This window comes from Ranitomeya variabilis, chromosome 2 (genome assembly GCF_051348905.1).
Source record: "Ranitomeya variabilis isolate aRanVar5 chromosome 2, aRanVar5.hap1, whole genome shotgun sequence".
Classification (NCBI taxonomy): Eukaryota; Metazoa; Chordata; class Amphibia; order Anura; family Dendrobatidae; genus Ranitomeya; species Ranitomeya variabilis.
Window position 1 is genome coordinate 392,931,710 of NC_135233.1, and position 20,445 is coordinate 392,952,154.

The 20,445-nt window shown below is 47.2% G+C and overlaps 1 protein-coding gene across 1 annotated transcript in view; it reads left to right on the forward strand.

The window, feature by feature from the left end:
• Nucleotides 1-20,239, forward strand: part of KLHL4 (kelch like family member 4) — a 306,427-nt gene extending 286,188 nt beyond the window's left edge. Inside the window, exons 9-11 of the mRNA XM_077286498.1 lie at nt 10,598-10,810; nt 12,093-12,264; nt 19,617-20,239. Coding sequence (XP_077142613.1) covers nt 10,598-10,810; nt 12,093-12,264; nt 19,617-19,676 — 445 coding nt within the window. The 3' untranslated portion in view covers nt 19,677-20,239. The remainder of the gene's footprint in view (nt 1-10,597; nt 10,811-12,092; nt 12,265-19,616) is intronic.
• The last annotated feature ends 206 nt before the right edge of the window (nt 20,240-20,445 follow it).

A 20,445-nucleotide genomic window follows, 5' to 3' on the forward strand; every position in this document is an offset into this window, starting at 1 on the left:
TAGGGACAATAATAAAATAAATATTTTTTTTTCTTCCCCCACAAGGGTTAGGGTTAGGGCTAGGGTTAGAATTAGGGATAGAACTAGAGTTAGGGTTAGAATTAGGCTTTGTGCACACGGTGCGGATTTGGCTGCGGATCGTAGCAGTTTTCCATCAGGTTTACAGTACCATGTAAACCTATGGAAAACCAAATCCCTTGTGCCCATGGTGCAGAAAATACCACGCGGAAATGCTGTGTTGCATTTCCGCAGCATGTCAATTCTTTGTGCGGATTCCGTTTTACACCTATTACTCAATAGGAATCCGCAGGTGAAATCCACACAAAAAACACTGGAAACCCACAGTAAATCCGCAGGTAAAACGCAGTGCCTTTTACCTGCGTTTTTTTCAAAAATGGTGCGGAAAAATCTCACACGAATCCGCAATGTGGGCACATAGCCTTAGGGTTAGGGTTGGAATTAGAGTTAGGGTTGGAATTAGGGCAAGGGTTGGAAATAGGGTTAAGATTAGGCTTGTGGTTAGGGTTAGGGGTGTGTTGGGGTTAGGGTTGTGATTAGGGTTATATCTAGAGTTGTAATTAGGGTTTGGGGTGTGTTGGGGTTAGTGTTGGAGTTAGAATTGAGGGGTTTCCACTGTTGAGGCACATCAGGGGTCTCCAAACGCAACATGGCGCCACCATTGATTCCAGCCAATCTTGCGTTCAAAAAGTCAAATGGTGCTCCCTCCCTTCCGAGCCCCGACGTGCGCCCAAACAGTGGTTTACCCCCACATATGGGGTACCAACATACTCAGGACAAACTGGGCAACAATTATTGGGGTCCAATTTCTCCTGTTACCCTTGGGAAAATAAAAAATTGCTTGCTAAAACATCATTTTTCAGGAAAGAAAAATTATTTTTTATTTTCACGGCTCTGCGTTGTAAACTTTTGTGAAGCACTTGGGGGTTCAAAGTGCTCACTACATATCTAGGTCCAATTTCTCCTGTTACCCTTGCAAAAATAAAAAATTGCTTGCTAAAACATAATTTTTGAGGAATGAAAAATTATTTTTTATTGTCACGGCTCTGCGTTGTAAACTTCTGTGAAGCACTTGGGGGTTCAAAGTGCTCACCACATATATAGTTAAGTTCCTTGGAGGGTCTAGTTTCCAAAATGGGGTCACTTGTGGGGGGTTTCTACTGTTTAGGCACATCAGGGGCTCTGCAAATGCAACGTGACACCCGCAGACCATTCCATCAAAGTCTGCATTTCAAAACGTCACTGTTTCCCTTCTGAGCCCCGACGTGTGCCCAAACAGTGGTTTACCCCCACATATGGGGTACCAGCGTACTCAGGACAAACTGGACAACAAATATTGGGGTCCAATTTCTCCTGTTACCCTTGCAAAAATTAAAAATTTCTTGCTAAAACATAATTTTTGAGGAATGAAAAATGATTTTTTATTTTCACGGCTCTGCGTTATAAACTTCTGTGAAGCACTTGGGGGTTCAAAGTGCTCACCATCACCACACATCTATATAAGTTCCTTGGGGGGTCTAGTTTCCAAAATAGGGTCACTTGTGTGGGGCTTCTACTGTTTAGGCACATCAGGGGCTCTTCAAACGCAACATGATGCCCGCAGACCACTCCATCAAAGTCTGCATTTCAAAACGTCACTACTTCCCTTCCGATCCCCGACGTGTGCCCAAACAGTGGTTTACCCCCACATATGGGGTATCAGTGTACTCAGGATAAACTGAGCAACAACTATTGGGGTCCAATTTCTCCTGTTACCCTTGGGAATATAAAAAATTGCTTGCTAAAACATAATTTTTGAGGAAAGAAATTTTTTTTTTTATTTTCACGGCTCTGCGTTGTAAACTTCTGTGAAGCACTTGGGGGTTCAAAGTGCTCACCACATATATAGGTAAGTTCCTTGGGGGGTCTAGTTTTCAAAATGGGGTCACTTGTGTGGGGTTTCTACTGTTTAGGCACATCAGGGGCTCTGCAAACGTAACATGATGCCCGCAGACCATTCCATCAAAGTCTGCATTCCAAAACGTCACTGCTTCCCTTCCGAGCCCCGACGTGTGCCCAAACAGTGGTTCCCCCCCACATATGGGGTATCAGTGTGCTCAGAACAAACTGGACAACAACTTTTCGGGTCCAATTTCTCCTGTTACTCTTGTGAAAATAAAAAATTGCGGGCTTAAAAATAATTTTTGAGGAAAGAAAAATTATTTTTTATTTTCACGGCTCTGCGTTATAAACTTCTGTGAAGCACTTGGGGGTTTAAAGTGGTCACTGCACATCTAGATTAGTTCCATGGGAGGTCTAGTTTCCAAAATGGGGTCACATGTGTGGGAGCTCCAATGTTTAGGCACACAGGGGCTCTCCAAACGCGACATGGTGTCCGCTAACAATTGGAGCTAATTTTTCATTCAAAAAGTCAAATGGCGCTCCTTCCCTTCCGAGCCCTGCTGTGTGCCCAAACAGTGGTTAACCCCCACATGTGAGGTATCGGTGTACTCAGGAGAAATTGCCCAATAAATTTTAGGATCCGTTTTATCCAGTTGCCCATGTGGAAATGAACAAATTGAGGCTAAAAGAATTTTTTTGTGAAAAAAAAGTACTTTTTCATTTTTACGGATCAATTTGTGAAGCACCTGGGGGTTCAAAGTGCTCACTATGCATCTAGATAAGTTCCTTGGGGGGGGGGGGTCTATTTTCCAAAATGGGGTCACTAGTGGGGAGCTCCAATGTTTAGGCACACAGGGGCTCTCCAAATGCGACATGATGTCCGCTAACGATTGGAGCCAATTTTTCATTCAAAAGTCAAATGGCGCTCTTTACCTTCCGAGCCTTGCCGTGTGCACAAACAGTGGATTGTGACCACATATGAGGTATCAGTGTACTCAGGAGAAGTTGCCCAACACATTTTAGGATCCATTTTATCCTGTTGCCCATGTGAAAATGAAAAAATTGAGGCTAAAAGAATTTTTTTGTGAAAAAAAGTACTTTTTCACTATTACAGATCAATTTGTGAAGCACCTGGGGGTTCAAAGTGCTCACTATGCATCTAGATAAGTTCCTTTTGGGGGTCTAGTTTCCAAAATGGGGTCACTTGTGGGGGAGCTCCAATGTTTAGGCACACAGGGGCTCTCCAAACGCGACATGGTGTCCGCTAAAGATTGGAACCAATTTTTCATTGAAATAGTCAAATGGCACTCTTTCCCTTCCGAGCCCTGTTGTGCGCCCAAACAGTGGTTCCCCCCCACATATGTGGTATCGGCGTACTCAGGACAAATTGTACAATAAATTTTGTGGTCCAGTTTTTCTTTTTACCCTTGGGAAAATAAAAATATTGTTGCTAAAAGATCATTTTTGTGACTAAAAAGTTAAATGTTCATTTTTTCCTTCCATGTTACTTCTGCTGCTGTGAAGCACCTGTAGGGTAAATAAACTTATTGAATGTGGTTTTGAGTACCTTGAGGGGTGCAGTTTTTATAATGGTGTCAATTTTGGGTATTTTCAGCCATATAGACCCCTCAAACTGACCTTAAATGTGAGGTGGTCCCTAAAAAAAATGGTTTTGTAAATTTCATTGTAAAAATGAGAAATCGCTAGTCAAATTTTAACCCTTATAACTTCCTAGCAAAAAAAAATGTTGTTTCCAAAATTGTGCTCATGTAAAGTAGACATGTGGGTAATGTTATTTATTAACTATTTTGTGTCACATAACTCTCTCGTTTACCAGAATAAAAATTCAAAATTTGAAAATTGCGAAATTTTCAAAATTTTAGCCAAATTTCCATTTTTTTCACAAATAAACACAAAAATTTTTGACCTAAATTTACCACTAACATGAAGCCCAATATGTCACGAAAAACTATTCTCAGAACCGCAAGGATTTGTTGAAGCGTTCCTGAGTTATTACCTCATAAAGGGACACTGGTCAGAATTGCAAAAAACGGCCAGGTCATCAAGGTCAAAATAGGCTGGGTCATGAAGGGGTTAAGTATTCCCTTTATTTTTTTGAGCAGTGTATATATGTGTGTCATTGACACAAACACACACACACACACACACACACACACACACACACACACACACACACACATATATGTTTATATTTCATGCAGAGCTAGATAGCAGAATAGCCGGTTATTCAATTGCCGGCTTTTGCTATCTCCTTCTCAAACTCGACAGGATATGAGACATGGTTACATACAGTAAACCATTGCATATCCGTTATATTTTTATATAACCCTCCCTAATAATGTTAGTAGTGTTTGTGTGTAAAATTTGGGAGCTCTATGTGTTAAATTAAAGGGTTAAATCACGGAAAAAACTGGCTCCCACGTAATTTTCTCCGCCAGAGTGGGAAAGTCAATGACTGAGGGCAGATATTAATAGCCAAGAGAGGGACCATGGTTATTGGCCCCCCTGGCTAAAAACATTTGCCCCCAGCCACCCCAGAAAAGGCGCATCTGTAAGATGCGCCAATTCCGGCACTAAGCCTCTCTCTTCCCACTCCCCTGTTGCGATTGGATATGAGGTAATAAGGGGTTAATGTCACCTTGCTATTGTAAGGTGACAATAAGCCTGGTTAATAATGGAGAGGTGTCAATAAGACACCTATGCATTATTAATCCAATAGTAGCAAAAGGTTAAAAATATACACACACATTAAAAATAAAGTATTTTATTGAAAGAAAGAAAGACACAGGTTATTAATATGTTTATTGTACGCTCAATCCAACCAAAGACCCTCGTTCTCCTGTAAAAAAAAATCCAAAGAAAAAAGCAACAATATCTCATACCTGTCCACCGTAGTCAAGTCCCAAGCAGTAATCCATCTCAAAGGGTTAAATACATTTACAACCGGGAGCCTGCTAATGCTGCCACTCCCTGCTGTAAAAGACTGGGGATTGAATGAAATGCAGGGGGCGAAGCTTTGGTGACTAGCGGTGCCGTCACCAAAGCTCCGCCCCCTGGTGGCATGAACTCATGTGAACTGTAGCGTGAGAAAATAGTCAGAAACTTTCCCACGCTACAGTTCATATGAGTTGGTGGCAGAGCTTTGGTGACGGCATCGCTAGTCACTGAAGCTCCGCCCCCTGCATTTCATTCATTCCCCAGTCTTTTACAGCAGGGAGTGGCAGCATTAGCACCTCTCCTGGTTGTAAATTAATTTAACCCCTTGAGATAGATTACTGCGTGGACTTGACTGTATGGCGGACAGGTATGGGATATTGATAACAGAAATCAAAATTTTGCCAGCCACCCTCGGACTCACTAAATCAGCTCCAAAATACGATATTTTTTATAGAGGAGAAAAATACGGAGCATCGATGAACATAATATAAAAAATGTTTATTCCATAAATAATTCATAGTAAAACGTGAAATTCGATAACGGTTAACATTATGCAGTAACATAAACGACATGTGTGCCTAAAAATGCTGAGAACCCCATCCCCAAACCCACAAATAATGCTCCCATAATGGGAAGCATAAAAAGCCCCCCCCCAAAGATCACATGTAATAAAATGCTGTGTAACAAAAGGGCCACAATAGGCCTAGCCCAAGTAAAAACACACCAATTTACCAAACAAAAATCCCTCAATAGGACTCCTTAATATCACCGCTAAGTAAGGTGGTTGGTACAGGTGCAGGGCTTACCGGTAACGGGGCGACGTGGGGAGACAGGCGGGAGGTAGACCCCAACGCGCGTTTCGCGGCAGCACAGTACCGCTTTCTCAAGGGGATAGTCACTTTGTGCCAAAAAGGACCTTAAAATAGCCCCTGACCCCGGTCACATGGTACTCGGTGGCCAATCACGGCGGCACTGTCGGCACATGCGTGCTGCGTCCGGCAGGCCCTGGCCGTGGAACTCGGCGTCAGGCCAAGTGCGCACGCGCGGGGAGCGAAGAGGCACCCAGAGCGTGCGAATGAGACTGGAAGACGCCGTCCCACACCAGGGCACAGCGGACCGCAGCGCGACATGCACGGCCACCAATGAGAAGTATATTCAAATAAAAAAAAGAGAGTAAAATACTATAACATGCCAACGACCCCACCAGAAATCAGAGACCCAATATATGCGTTTCTGCCTTATAATATCGAGAGAGGGAACACATAATAAATAACTGATCGTATTGCAGTACAACAAATCCACGTTTTAAGAAGAAGTTCATCCGTTCAAAAAAGTGTCCATCATGTTAAGCAAAGGAAGTCACACTTCTTCTTCATAAATTTTAGCATCTGTTCCCCCTAGGGTTGAGGTGGCATCAGTCACGAGTAGTGTTGAGCATTCCGATACCGCAAGTATCGGGTATCGGCCGATATTTGCTGTATCGGAATTCCGATACCAAGATCCGATATTTTTGTGGTATCGGGTATCGGTATCGAAACAACATTAATGTGTAAAATAAAGAATTAAAATAAAAAATATTGCTATACTCACCTCTCCGACGCAGCCTGGACCTCACCGAGGGAACCGGCAGCGTTGTTTGCTTAAAATTCGCGCGTTTCCTTCCTTACGTGAAGTCCCGGCTTGTGATTGGTCGCGTGCCGCCCATGTGGCCGCGACGCGACCAATCACAGCAAGCCGTGACGTAATTTCAGGTCCTTCAGGATTTTAAAATTACGTTCCGGCTTTGTGATTGGTCGCGTCGCGGCCACATGGGCGACGCGACCAATCACAAGCCGTGACGTCACGGGAGGCTGGACACGCGCGCATTTTAAAATGCGCGCTTGTCCTGCCTCCCGTGACGTCACGGCTTGTGATTGGTCGCGTCGCCCATGTGGCCGCGACGCGACCAATCACAGCAAGCCGTGACGTAATTTTAGGTCCTTCAGGATTTTAAAATTACGTTCCGGCTTTGTGATTGGTCGCGTCGCGGTCACATGGGCGACATCCTAAGGAACTGTCCGACCGGGACGGCCCTAATTGTAGACGGGTCATGTGCCGAAGAGGCATGTAGTAGTGAATTAACAGAGGTCGACTTCCTGAAGACATCTGCCTGGATGCGCCGATTGATATCGACCTCCAGGCGGATATCCAGGAAGTCGACCGTAACATCACTATATGTACAGTGGGGCAAAAAAGTATTTAGTCATTCAGCAATAGTGCAAGTTCCACCACTTAAAAAGATGAGAGGCGTCTGTAATTTACATCATAGGTAGACCTCAACTATGGGAGACAAACTGAGAAAAAAAAATCCAGAAAATCACATTGTCTGTTTTTTTATCATTTTATTTGCATATTATGGTGGAAAATAAGTATTTAGTCAGAAACAAAATTTCATCTCAATACTTTGTAATACATCCTTTGTTGGCAATGACAGAGGTCAAACGTTTTCTGTAAGTCTTCACAAGGTTGCCACACACTGTTGTTGGTATGTTGGCCCATTCCTCCATGCAGATCTCCTCTAGAGCAGTGATGTTTTTGGCTTTTCGCTTGGCAACACGGACTTTCAACTCCCTCCAAAGGTTTTCTATAGGGTTCAGATCTGGAGACTGGCTAGGCCACTCCAGGACCTTGAAATGCTTCTTACGAAGCCACTCCTTCGTTGCCCTGGCGGTGTGCTTTGGATCATTGTCATATTGAAAGACCCAGCCACGTTTCATCTTCAATGCCCTTGCTGATGGAAGGAGGTTTGCACTCAAAATCTCACGATACATGGCCCCATTCATTCTTTCATGTACCCGGATCAGTCGTCCTGGCCCCTTTGCAGAGAAACAGCCCCAGAGCATGATGTTTCCACCACCATGCTTTACAGTAGGTATGGTGTTTGATGGATGCAACTCAGTATTCTTTTTCCTCCAAACACGACAAGTTGTGTTTCTACCAAACAGTTCCAGTTTGGTTTCATCAGACCATAGGACATTCTCCCAAAACTCCTCTGGATCATCCAAATGCTCTCTAGCAAACTTCAGACGGGCCCGGACATGTACTGGCTTAAGCAGTGGGACACGTCTGGCACTGCAGGATCTGAGTCCATGGAGGCGTAGTGTGTTACTTATGGTAGGCCTTGTTACATTGGTCCCAGCTCTCTGCAGTTCATTCACTAGGTCCCCCCGCGTGGTTCTGGGATTTTTGCTCACCGTTCTTGTGATCATTCTGACCCCACGGGGTGGGATTTTGCGTGGAGCCCCAGATCGAGGGAGATTATCAGTGGTCTTGAATGTCTTCCATTTTCTAATTATTGCTCCTACTGTTGATTTCTTCACTCCAAGCTGGTTGGCTATTGCAGATTCAGTCTTCCCAGCCTGGTGCAGGGCTACAATTTTGTTTCTGGTGTCCTTTGACAGCTCTTTGGTCTTCACCATAGTGGAGTTTGGAGTCAGACTGTTTGAGGGTGTGCACAGGTGTCTTTTTATACTGATAACAAGTTTAAACAGGTGCCATTACTACAGGTAATGAGTGGAGGAAAGAGGAGACTCTTAAAGAAGAAGTTACAGGTCTGTGAGAGCCAGAAATCTTGATTGTTTGTTTCTGACCAAATACTTATTTTCCACCATAATATGCAAATAAAATGATAAAAAAAACAGACAATGTGATTTTCTGGATTTTTTTTTCTCAGTTTGTCTCCCATAGTTGAGGTCTACCTATGATGTAAATTACAGACGCCTCTCATCTTTTTAAGTGGTGGAACTTGCACTATTGCTGACTGACTAAATACTTTTTTGCCCCACTGTATATGTAAGTCTGATGTTAGAAGTGTTATCATTCAATGTACCCATAAAATCCTCGAGCTGGCGGATGGTCCCGTCCCACAAAAAAGGTATGGGATATTGTTGCCTTTTTATTTTGGATTTTTTTACAGGAGAACGAGGGTCTTCGGTTGGATTGAGCGTACAACAAACATAATAAAACCCTGTGTACTTTATTCTTAATGTGTGTGTTTTTTTAACCCTTTCCTACTATTGGATTAATAATGGATAGGTATCTTATTGACACCTCTCCATTATTAACCAGGCTTAATGTCACCTTACAATAGGAAGGTGACATTAACCCCTTATTACCCCATATGCCAATGTCATAGGACAGTGGGAAGAGAGAGGCTAAGTGCTGGAATAGGCGCATCTTCCAGATGTGCCTTTTCTGGGGTGGCTGGGGGGCAGATGTTTCTAGCCAGGGGGGCCAATAACCATGGTCCCTCTCTAGGCTATTAATATCTGCCCTCAGTCATTGGCTTTCCCACTCTGGCGGAGAAAATTGCGCGGGAACCCACGCCAGTTTTTTCCTTGCATTAACCCTTTAATTTAACACCTAGAGCTCCCAAATTTCTAACATTATTAGTGAGGGATATATCAAAATATAACAGATATGTAATGGTTTACTGCATGTAATCATGTCTCATACCCTGTCGGGTTCGGGAATTATTTAGCAAAAGCCGGCAATTGAATTACCGGCTTTCCTGCTACCTAGCTCTGTATGAAATATGAATATACAGTGTATATATATATATATATATATATATATATATATATATATATATATATATATATATATATATACAGGGTGGTCCAAAAGTATTTGGACAGTATGTGTAATAGGGTTATGAAGGGGGAGATTTATCAAACATGGTCTAAAGTGAAGCTGACTCAGTTACCCTTGACAATCAATCAGATTCCACCTTTCATTTTCCAAAGCGTCTGTGAATAATGAATAGTGGAATCTGATTGGTCGCTAAGGGAAACTGAGTCAGTTTCACTTTACACCATGTTTGATAAATCTCCCCCTTCATAACCGTATTACACATACACTGTCCTCCTACTTCTGGATCACCCTGTATATATATATATATATATATATATATATATATATATATATATATATATATATATATATATATATATATATATATATATATATATATATATATATATATATCTGTATACCGTATATGTTTTCACGAATATTTGCGCCCATGGATCCATTATATGTCCATTTTGCAAGCTGGCGAGAAAATCTCGCCATACTGATGTCGCACGGATACTTTTTGGAGAAAAAAACGTAAAAAACGGACGGTATTTTTATATGTTAGGTGTGACTCCGGCTTGAGAAATATACGGAGAGGTCGCAGGGGGGGGCCAGAAATGTGACCTGCGGGGTCCTAACACCAAACATCATACATTTAAATTTACTGTCTAGTGCCCCTCCATGGTCACTACTGTAACTGCCTTTTATTAGTTGGGGGCGAAAACGCTTTGATCTGTTGCTGCGATAAAATAATCTGATTTTATGTTAAAAAAATCCAACTCTGATTTAACATAGCAGCGATAATCTCAATCCCTTTTACAGGACTGAATGTTTGTTACAATGTATCAGTGCAGACAATCCTGTGAGAAATTCAGCCCAGATTTCAGAATGACACATTATAACAAACCATCAGGATGAGACAGAGAATGGTGATGTGTTCAGATCAGTAAATTGTCTATTGGATCCATTGTAACAAACCATCAGCTGTGAGACGGTTCAGGTCCATTAAGGTTATTAACCTCTGGATGTAAACACAACTGTTCTCATTCATGACTCGATGACTTATTTCCGCAGGACTGTGCACTGGCCCTTTAATAACGTATGGCTTCTTTTCTTGCCCCCCCAGGTTGTACGCCGTAGGGGGCAGAGACGGCAGCTCCTGCCTCAAATCCATGGAATGTTTTGATCCTCATACGAACAAGTGGAGCATGTGTGCGCCGATGTCGAAAAGACGAGGAGGCGTTGGGGTGGCCACATACAATGGATTCCTGTACGCCGTCGGGGGCCATGATGCGCCAGCGTCAAACCTGTGCTCCAGGCTATCAGACTGCATGGAGAGGTGAGCGGAGAGACAGGAGCAGACACCACCACATAGGGGCGCTCCGCTACATGAGAGGCAGATAATGAGCAAGACCCTGCACCCCTAATCCGCTGCCCCCCATGTGACATAGTAATACAAAATGTACAAAGTACAGAGCCCGGCACATAAGTATTCACACCCCGCCTGAGCTCCCTCTGATTGTTACATCAAAGAATCACATGACAAAAAGCAAATCCGCAAGAAAAGTAACTGCCCCCAGACTATATACCTGCATACACCATTGTGTCATTATCCTGTACCCCGAGTGTCATTATCCTGTACCCCGAGTGTCAGCGTCATTATCCTGTACCCCGAGTGTCAGTGTCATTACTCTGCACCCCGAGTGTCAGTGTCATTATCCTGTACCCCGAGTGTCATTATCCTGTACCCCGAGTGTCAGCGTCATTATCCTGTACCCCGAGTGTCAGTGTCATTACCCTGTACCCCGAGTGTCAGTGTCATTATCCTGTACCCCCAGTGTCAGCGTCATTATCCTGTACCCCAAGTGTCAGCGTCATTATCCTGTACCCCGAGTGTCAGCGTCATTATCCTGTACCCCGAGTGTCAGTGTCATTATCCTGTACCCCCAGTGTCAGTGTCATTATCCTGTACCCCGAGTGTCAGTGTCATTATCCTGTACCCCGAGTGTCAGTGTCATTATCCTGTACCCCCAGTGTCAGTGTCATTATCCTGTACCCCGAGTGTCGGCATCATTATCCTGTACCCCGAGTGTCGGTGTCATTATCCTGTACCCTGAGTGTCGGCGTCATTACCCTGCACCCCGAGTGTCAGTGTCATTATCCTGTACCCCGAGTGTCATTATCCTGTACCCCGAGTGTCAGCGTCATTATCCTGTACCTTGAGTGTCAGTGTCATTACCCTGCACCCCGAGTGTCAGTGTCATTATCCTGTACCCCGAGTGTCAGTGTCATTATCCTGTACCCCCAGTGTCAGTGTCATTATCCTGTACCCCGAGTGTCAGTGTCATTATCCTGTACCCCGAGTGTCAGTGTCATTATCCTGTACCCCGAGTGTCAGCGTCATTATCCTGTACCCCGAGTGTCAGCGTCATTACCCTGCACCCCGAGTGTCAGCGTCATTATCCTGTACCCCGAGTGTCAGTGTCATTATCCTGTACCCCCAGTGTCAGCATCATTATCCTGTACCCCGAGTGTCGGCGTCATTATCCTGTACCCCGACTGTCAGTATCATTTACCGCTGTCAGTATTTTCTGTATTTCGGGATTTTGTTTTTTCTGTAGATATGATGCTAAGACTGACAGCTGGACGACGGTGTCGCCGCTGAGTGTGCCTCGGGATGCAGTTGGCGTTTGTTGTCTCGGTGACAGACTTTACGCTGTGGGTGGATACGACGGACAGACGTACCTTAATACCGTGGAGTCCTACGATGCGCAGAGCAATGAATGGACACAGGTAACTGAAGGGTGCGAGTTGTGTTCAGGTGAGGTGCTGTGAGTGGGAAAGAGAAGGGAGATGATGGAGGGTCCGCGCAGCCCCCTGGGAGAGTCGTTAACTCTTTCTTACCAGACTGCAGAGACCCGTGTGTCGTAAACCGTGCCTTCCCCCGTCCCACCACTCCGTAATAAAAGATACCGACAAGCCTGGATGGGTTGAACAGGTCGGTCACAGTTTATTTTGCAAAGTAGAGAAGGGCAATTACATTTCGCAACGGACTCATTGCTGAAGGCCCCAGCCGACGACCGCTGGGCCAGCAAGCCGATGAGAGGTTACGAACCTTTGCCCCCCTCTACCTACCGCCACAGAGGATCATGTGTATGACCTACACAGGACTCCGACCCCCACACAACAACATTAGAGCCTGTTCGACACCATCCCGCAAACCCTCCAAGAATATGTCGAGCCCAACTTCCGTGAGGTGGATGCCATCCGGTCTTAGTAAAGCTAAATTGTTCCCTTCTAGCTCTTGGTGGCGAACCACAATGCCGTAATTTTCTCTCAAAAACTTCGACATCTTTGTGTTAATCCTTTTTCTTGAGTTTTAGATGGCTTTCACGTCCTTGGCTCCGTGCCAAACCGCTCGAGGTATTATCTCAGACCACACCACCACCATATCCGGTAGTAAACAAACAAACCGTTCGATATCTGTTGACATTACTGTGTACAGCTCGGCCCTTTTCCGCTTGCCCAAATCATTGCCACCGGCATGTAGGACCAGAACCACCGGCCCCTTGGCCCTCTTAGCGATGTCGACCATCTCCGGGAAGATCTGACGCCACCGGAGCCCTCGGATGCCTCTCCAGTTGACTTCCAGATTCGGGAAGCCAAAATTGATTCCACCTGGCCTCAGTTTGGCCCTTTTGCACGCCCAGTAGACAAAAGAATGCCCCACTACCCAGACTGTGGGCCTACAGCTGCCTGTAAGAGACAAGAAGTGTTAAAGCAGGTCTGGTCTGATGTATCTTGCGAAGCATGCGGATTTCCAGCGGCCCATTCTCTGCACCTCAACTTCTGATACCCCCGCTCTAGCTGCTTTGGTAGCCGCCCCTATTTGGAAGGAATGTGTCCCATATTCTTTTGGAGCCACGCCGACTGCCTCTAGGCACTGTTTAAAAATCGCTTGAAACTGATATTTCGTAAGCGGGGACCCGTCGGTGTGTGAAAGAAAAAATCTACCCGTATGTCTTACTACCGCATAGTGTTTAACTATTTTTACGGGGCATATAGGGCCGTCTGACGCCTTGACCACTACCCATCTCCCCCTCCCGGTGGGGTCGCATTTGGATCTCCGTACTCTAATGCGCAGAGCTTCGCTGCATATGACGAGGTCTTCGTTGATTAAACCGCCTACTGCTGCTGTTTTTGACTGCGGCACTAATTCACTGATGTGAAGCGCCCCGAAGAAGGCGATTGCGAACGCTGCAGATATCAGCGTTGCCTCGTATTGTGACTTGCACACTGATGAAGATATTGCAATTATGTCGTCCAGTAGCCTTAAGGAAACTGGCCGACGGCATTCCTGGCTAGGTTGAAGCCTTCTCCAGCCTTTAACGGCTTGTTTTATGAAAAAATATTTGGTTACGTCCGCCCACCCCAGCAGCTGAAAGAAGGCTATTCCCGATAAATGACGTTGCGCTGATGTCCCTGACGCACCTCTCCACTTGAGCCGTTCTAAGAGTGCTACTAACACGTCGCATCTCGCCCGGTCGCACCTATCGACTGGTCTTCCTTGCGTTAGCGAGCACCACTCCTCCCACGCCTTACCGTAAACCTGCCACGTCGCCGGTGTCACTGAAGAGCGGATCAAGGGCATCAGTGATTGGCCACCATGTCCAAGAGGGAAGGAGGACATCGTAGGCCCGACGTTTGCGCCCTGGGGAGGAAGAGTTTGAATGCCTGCCAATCGGGAGATAACAAAGAGTTAACAATTTTATCATCTACAGTCGCCATAAATCTGGCCCAGCACCATATGTTGTGTTTCAGGCATAATAGTGCTAGGCGGCGCAACAGCGCGAGCACTGGCTGTGAAGAAGAGGACATGCTGTTTAGGGCTTTTGCTGTTCTCAGTTGTTTGGTTATAAATCTGATGTTTGTATTTTCCAATTGGGCACCCCATAGCTCGACTGATGTTACTATTGCCAGAATTTCCACCAGTGATGGGTCACGGCTTCATGCAGCCGTGGTCCATAGTTTAGGCCATTGGCCTTTGCACCACTGGTCCTTGTAGATTGCCGCAAAACCATCCGTAATATTTCCACCAACCACTAGGCCCAAGTCTTTGCTTGGCGTCTCCCGTGCCATAACGCATGTATGCCCATTGTAGGACTCCAGGAATGTCTTCCAGACCAGCAAGTCTGCCTTCAGGGAGCAGTTTAGTCTAATTCTGTGGCTCGGCTGGGCTATGCCCTTGGTTGCTAGTGATAGTCGGCGTGAAAAAGCTCTGCCCGCCGGCATTACACGACAGGCAAAGTTGAGCAAACCTAGCAGGGACTGCATCTGCTGTAGGGTGACTTTTTTTGCTTCATGGAAGTTTTTACCATTTGCAGGGTTTTTTGCAGTTTATCAGCTGGTAGTCGAAACACCATTGCATTAGTGTCTATTTCAATACCGAGAAAAGGCAGAACGTTACAAGGGCCGACTGTTTTATCCGGCGAGAGTGGTACTCCGAATTTACAAGCTAAAAACTTAAACTTTTGGAGAAGAAAGGAGCAGAGTCTGGAGTCCCTGGGACCGACGAACAAAAAATCGTCGAGGTAGTGAATCGTTGAATTGCTACCAGTTTTGTATCGTAAAACCCAGTCTAGGAAGGTGCTGAAAAGTTCAAAATAATGACAGGAAATGGAGCAGCCCATAGGTAGGCACATATCGAAGTAGAATAGCCTGTCCACCTCACAACCTAATAAATGGAAACACTCAGGGTGAACGGGCAAAAGGCGGAAGGCCGACTCTGTCGGATCTCGCCAGCAGGGCACCGGGCCCAGCTGCGCGCAGAGCTCGACAGCCCTGTCAAAAGAAGAGTAAGTCACCGACGTCTCTTCCGCGGGTATCGCGTCGTTAACCGATGCGCCTTTTGGGTAAGAGAGGTGATGTATTAGCCGATATTTTCCTATCTCTTTCTTGGGAACGATACCTAAAGGTGAGATCCTGAGATTCTTAAATGGTAACGATCTAAATGGGCCCGCCATCCTGCCCAGTTCTACTTCTTTTTGGATTTTTTGATGTAAAATCTCAGGGAATTCGCGTGCTGATTTCAAATTACTTGCCGTAGTCGGTGAGGGGCTGGGTTTGAAGGGAATATAAAAACCGTGTTTAAAACCGAAATATAGCTGCTGTGCCACTTCTTTATTGGGGTAACGGTTTAGCCATGGGCCCATTGCGGTTACGTTCACCGGGGTGAAACCTCGCAGGCGCTGTTTGCTTGGTGGGTACACCTGGATGCAGGGTGTCCACCTCCGCAGGAGGAGCATTCGTGTTTATATTTACAGGACCTGTGGAAGCGGCAGTATCCGTCATTAAAAAGTAAGCAGGCCCCAGGTCCGCGTACGACCACTGTATTCTGGCCTGCTGCTGCTGAGTAATAAGTGGTCGCTGTTGGAAAGGGGGGCTGTTTTTGGGACAGCATGAGTCATAACCATACGTCCGTCGCTTTTACCCCCCAGCCCAAATCAGGTTGCATGACTCCTCGTCGTACCGTTTCCATGCAGACCCGCCGTGACACTTGTATGAATTATAAATTAGATCCTGATAAATAAACAATTCGGAACAGCGTTCTGGGTGCTTTCGGCCCATGATGCAGCCGAGGACCGTGAAAGCCTGAAGCCAGTTATTCATCGTTTGCGCTATTTTTGGTTTGCTCTTATCTTGTAACCGCTCGCCTATGCTCCTTTCCTTGTCTACGGACTATTGGTCTGCCGATAGCAGTGACCATATATCTACGTAATCGTTACCCCATATTTTCTGCTTTGTCTCCAAGTCTACGTGCGCTCCCAGTGGGCTAACACCACAGAAAAATATGTCCTTGTGCAGACTGGCTGCTTGGGTGATGCTATTGTCAGTTGGTACGCCTAGGCGTGTCAACTGCTGAACTAGGGCCTTGATAGCGGCTGCCAGCTCGCTTTCCCCCACATTTTTTATGATAGAGTGCTCACCGAAATCAAGGAACTCACCGCTGTCAAATGCAGGCAGAGTGTCTCCGGACGGAGGTACTCTGGCTCCCATCGTGGCGCTGTCCTGATGCTGACCGCCCGCCCGGAAGGATGAAGATGGCAGGCCAGCGGCCAGCGCCGTGGCACGGGGATGTTGACTGCTGTGTTGCGTCTGGTGCCGAGCGACTCCTGGAGAGGGAGGGGCTCCGGCTTCTATTGCCTCAATGGTTCGGTGCTGGCTGGTGGACCGGGGAGGTATGTATGGTAGTTCTCCCTGTGCGTCAGCCAGAGACGGAGCACGTGACGGATGAGATCTGTCGTGCGCTCGAGGATGAGAGGCTATTGGGGCTCCGACCTCCGCCTGGTCGGTAACGGGGGGTGTCAATGTCTGTTCCCACCGGGTACCCACTCTGGGTGTCCGGTGAGACCGCCGTCTTTCGGCATGCGACAGGTACCGCCCGTTGTAACTCCCCGATGTGTCTGAACCGTCGGTTGTGGATGGCGAGCGCCATCTGGAGGAGCGGGATCTATGGTGGCTCCTGCGGCTCCTGTATGAGTGGTGTCAGCGACTGGAGTGGGAATGCCGACAGCTAGAGGGACAGCGAGGACGGTGGCGGGACTCTACTGATGAGGGTGAGGACGATCTGCGGCATCTATGCCTGCGGTCGCACCGTCTAGGGGTTGTGTTATGGGCATTTAATTCGGGAGTAGGGGGGACGTTAATTTGGTTATGAGGCGTGAGTGGCGGTGTAGGGTGTAGAGCTGGGGAAGGCGCAGCGACTGTTAGGCTAGCACCGTGGGGTGAGCCTAAAAGGGGGGGGGGCTGATAAAAAACTGTCTGCGAGTTGCATTTGGGACCATGGGGGTGTTGGTGGCGCATAATTTATTGCAGCTGTGTTAGTGCTTGGTGCGACTGTGTGCATGCTTGGTGCATACCCTCCTGGCTGCAGAGCGTGCTGGCCGGTCCGGTTAGACCGGTCATCACGCTCTGCGGCCATGTTCGTGGCTCTGGCCCCTGCCCGCCCACCCCCCCGCACAGGCAATGCTGATGTGCCTGCTGGGGGGACATAGCGGGCCAGGAGTGGGCTGGCCAGAGGTCCACGGTGGTGTAGCCCTGGCATGGCAGGGGACGCTGCAGCGCTCCGTGGCGGGACCTGGCACGGGGGGCTCATGAGCGCCGCCTGTGAGGTGCCCCCCCGACCGATTTGGCGGGCTGGGGCCCCACAGGCTGACGCTGCGCTGCTACTGCTTCCCGGGGAGTTGGCGAATGGGGCTTGGCGGTTCCATGCCGGCATCAGGGAGGGGAGACTCGCTGACGCTGCAGGGGACTCGCGGTGTGCCTGGGCTGGCTGCCCACGCCGCACCCTGGTACTCTTGAGCGGCTGGCGCGCCGCCGAGGATACCGAGGTGGCGGACGGTCCCCTGCTTGCCCCCGCAATGCCGTGGGCCTGCCGGGAGGAAGCGGGGCCGGAAGTGGGCGTGTCCCACCAGGCCCGCACTGCACTCTGGGAGCCAGAGCGGGCCTGGACGGTGTGAGGGGGCGGGGGTTCCACTAAGCGCGCCGGGCCCCGGGTTTCAGAGAGGGGACCGGAAGTGACGCGTTCGGAGTATGGCGCGGGCGCCTGGCACCGGCGGGCAGCGGAGCCCGAATCAAACGCCGCGACGTCCGCCGTGCCCCCCGGAGCTGTGCGTGGGGCAGAAGCACGGCGACTTGGCAGCGCCGGCTCCCCTCCAACACGCAGGCGCTCAGGGGGACGGGAGGAACGTCCCGAGCGTCTACCTGGCAGCGCCGCTGCGCCATGGTCAGCCGGAGCGCCGGGGGCTGAGAGAGGGAGCCCCAGAGGACCGGGGTCTGCAGAGGCCGGGGCTGATTCCACGGGCGGGTGAGTGGGGACCAGCAGTGCCGGGAGGCCAGGAGAGGACGAGGCCCCAGGAGGGGGTGTGTGCAGGGCCGGAGCCCAGGGGGACGACGGGGAGGCTAGGGGGTGAGGAGAGGGCACAGGAAGGTGAGCACCCAGGCCAGAATTAGGGGATCGCGACCATTGCTCACCTTCCTGTGCAGCTCCCTGCTGTAGGGCCTGGATCGTAGGGGCAGCCATGGCGGTCAGGAGCTGGGTCAGCCGAGGATAAAGAGGGGACAACAGCTTCCAAGGGTCAGCCGGGGAGAAAGAGGGAGAATCCGGCCCCGGCACTAGAATTTAACCCCTGAGGGTGTGGCCTGACTCCCCTCCCCGGCTGGTCCGCTGGGCGTCCCGATCATGACATCACCTGGGAAAGTAGTGGGAGGGGGGAATTGGGCACTGCACAGTTTTTTCCTCTAGCTATCCCTTAAGGGCTCTGCAGTCAGAGGCACGTTCCTTATACAGTACCGTGCCTACCATTAGTAAAGTGTAATCCCATTTCTGATCACAGTTGAGTTGGTCCAATACTGTAATGATTATGGGAATAGCGCCATCGTCTGGGCAGCAATGAGAATTACGGTGATGCTGAAATATCCCAGTCACTTTTCTGCCTCCATGCTGCAGTGATCATGACTGTGAAACCCCAGAACAGCTCCACCCCTTTTTGCAGGTTGTGTGCGGTATTGCAGGTCAGCTCCATTCATCTCATTGACAAGGACAAGAACACGTGGAAAAAAGTTGTATCGCCAAAATCACAAACATTCCTACCATTACCTTTTTGTGGCGGTCGCAGGGTGACTTGTTACCATTTATTGGGAGGTTACATTTTTGTCTCACCAACTTGTGGTGATTCCGCCTCAATGTGCCGCTCGTCCAGAGGATTAATTTACGGTCCCTGTCCAAAAAAAGGGAGCCCTATTTAATTTTTTTCCCCATCCATTGAGATAGAGAATAACCACACATAGAATAGCAATTCTTTGTAAAATGGTTTTTGGTATTGAGAGTAAGAAAATCAGATGCCCTGTGAATCATAGCTTTGTGACATGCTGACCCCTGATGAATGGAATGATGGAAACCCCTTGCAGTCATTTTCTGGGGTCCGCACAATGCGAGTCCTGATCATGAATATCTATAAAACTTGACTTTTTGATTGTCTCATAATAATTGCAGAATGATGTGCATCTAGTGCCCTCTAGTGTCCACATAAAGATTGCAACAAAGTATGAAAGTTCTTACTGTGCGTTGTCTCTGTCGTTCGCAGGATGTCCCGCTGAACATTGGACGGGCCGGAGCCTGCGTCGTGGTGATAAAACTGCCATGAATGTATCTGTTGTGTCCGGCTCAGAAAGGACAAAACTAAGTAATGGAAGCAAAACCGACACTGACTCAACGTGGCCAAAAGAAACGTTTTCTGATAAAGTCCGGGGTCAAAAAACTGCCATTTTATAAGAACAAAATATTGTTCGGAATTAGAAAAAAAATAAGAAAAGTTTTAAAAAAATGACAAAGAAATGGCCACATTTTACCTCTAGAATAAAACTCTATAAATATATTTTATGTAACATCCGAGAGTGACGGCGCCTTATATTTTAATAGATATAATTCTGTAAATTAATTAAAGGGGGAATTTTATAAGGAGGATGAAAAATCATTGCAGTAATAGGATTCAGACCGTGTAGATATTCTTCTCCTGGTTTATGGGATTTTACCTTTTTTATGCTCTAAATAGTTTTTTTCCCATAAAAAGGAGATTTATTACATACAGTGGCATGCAAAGGTTTGGGCGCCCCTGGTCAAAAATTACTGATATTGTGAACAGTTAAGCAAGTTCGAGATGAAATGATCTCTAAAGTTACAGATTACACATTTACTTTGTATTTCATGAAAAAAAAAATAATAAAATATATATATATATATATATATATATATATATATATATATTAATCTTTAACATTTTAAAAATTACAAAAAGAGAAATGAGCTGATGCAAAAGTTTGTGCACCCTGCATGGTTAGTACCTAGTAGCGCCACCTTTTGCAAATATCACAGCATGTAAACGCTTTTTGAAGTCAGACAAGAGTCTTTCAATT